This window comes from Mirounga angustirostris, unplaced genomic scaffold (assembly GCF_029215605.1).
Source record: "Mirounga angustirostris isolate CCGP_5_RB_7025 unplaced genomic scaffold, mMirAng1.0.hap1 SCAF_5, whole genome shotgun sequence".
In the NCBI taxonomy this organism is placed as follows: Eukaryota; Metazoa; Chordata; class Mammalia; order Carnivora; family Phocidae; genus Mirounga; species Mirounga angustirostris.
In genome coordinates this window covers 64,400,044-64,401,681 of record NW_026991713.1, presented here as the reverse complement: position 1 = coordinate 64,401,681, position 1,638 = coordinate 64,400,044, and the positions used below count along the sequence as shown (strand labels likewise).

General features: G+C 45.0%; 1 protein-coding gene across 1 annotated transcript; it reads left to right on the top strand.

The window, feature by feature from the left end:
- Positions 1 to 298: 298 nt before the first annotated feature.
- Positions 299 to 1,246, top strand: LOC123839078 (olfactory receptor 8S1-like). The gene has a single exon (XM_045868458.1). It carries the CDS (start codon positions 299 to 301, stop codon positions 1,244 to 1,246), a length of 948 nt encoding a protein of 315 aa, XP_045724414.1.
- Positions 1,247 to 1,638: the final 392 nt, after the last annotated feature.

Here is a 1,638-nt window from a genome sequence, read left to right as displayed (position 1 = left end):
TCTTCTGAGCTCAGAGACAGCACAGCAGAGAGCCAGGGAGGAGAAGGACTCCATGGAACCATTAAAGGCATATGTGAGGGCTATGAAAATGGAGATCAGACAAGGCAAGAAGGAAGATACAGGGAAAGATATAGGGAATAAATAGAGAAGAGTGGATACTGAGCCCCCAAATCTGGGCTTTTGTGGCTCAGAAGATATAGGGAATAAATAGAGAAGAGTGATGCCTTCTGGAAACTGTTACGGAAAGAAGAGATTTCAATCTCTTTCCTAATTTTTCTCTAAATAACAGTGACCATAAATGGCCTCAAGGAATCACAGCAGCATCACAGAGTTCATCCTTCTCGGGCTGTCTGCTGACCCCCATGTCCAGGTTCTGCTCTTTGTTCTGTTCCTGATAATTTACCTTCTGACTCTGCTGGGGAACCTGCTGATAATACTTGTGATCCATACAGAATCTAACCTCCACAGACCCATGTACTTCTTCCTGAGCCATCTCTCCTTCCAAGACCTCTTCTATGCTTCAGTCACTGTGCCCAAGCTGCTGGAGAACCTCCTGTCTCAGAGGAAAGCCATCTCAGTAGAGGGCTGCCTGGCTCAGGTCTTCTTTGTGTTTGCCACTACAGGGATTGAGGCTTGCCTGCTCTCAGTGATGGCCTATGACCGCTATGCTGCCATCTGCCACCCTATGCTCTATGGACAGGTAATGAATAAACAGCTATGTGAGAGGTTGGTGTGGGGCTCTTGGGTCGTGGCCTTTCTGGATGCACTCATGAACATCCTCCTGGCTTTGAATATGGACTTCTGTGAGGTTCAAACCATCCACCACTACTCCTGTGAGCTGCCTTCCCTCTTCCCTCTCTCCTGCTCTGATGTCTCCACCAACTCTGCAATGCTACTCTGCTCTGCCCTCCTGCATGCCATTGGGACCTGCCTCCTGATCTTCTTCTCTTATGTTCGCATTCTCTCCACCATCTTGAGCATCAGCTCCACCACAGGCAGAAGCAAGGCCTTCTCCACCTGCTCCTCACACCTCACAGTAGTGACCCTGTTCTATGGCTCAGCCATTGTTCGCTATCTCATGCCAACCTCAGGCTCATCTCTGGAGTTGATCCTCTCCATACAGTACAGTGTAATCACTCCCCTGGTGAATCCACTCATCTACAGCTGGAAGAACAAGGAGGTGAAAGCAGCTCTGAGAAGAATGATGATAAAATATTTACAGTGTCTCAGCACAGAAGAGATATAACATGAAAGAAACACAAAATAGAACTGCAGCAAGAAATCTCATGATTGACATTAAGTTCCTGATTTCCTGTTTTGTCACATGTTGCAATGTGCATTGCTGATTCTCCCTTTTTAAAAATTATCAAGGAAAGTGCTAGAAGCTATTTTGTTTTTCATGGCTCAGAATCAATACTATTCAGACACAGAGCACATAAGTCAGAAAACCTTCTCAGCTTCATAGACTTAGTTAATAACATGTCTCATGAGTCACTTTTTTTAAAGTCATTCAAATTAGAATGGACCCTGAAATATTTTGTGTCCTGAGTGTTCAATCTGAACTAATGTTTCTGGGGAAAGATTTTTATAGGAATAAAAGATTCCTGGGTCTCTGAGAAGGGGAAAACAAAGACTTGG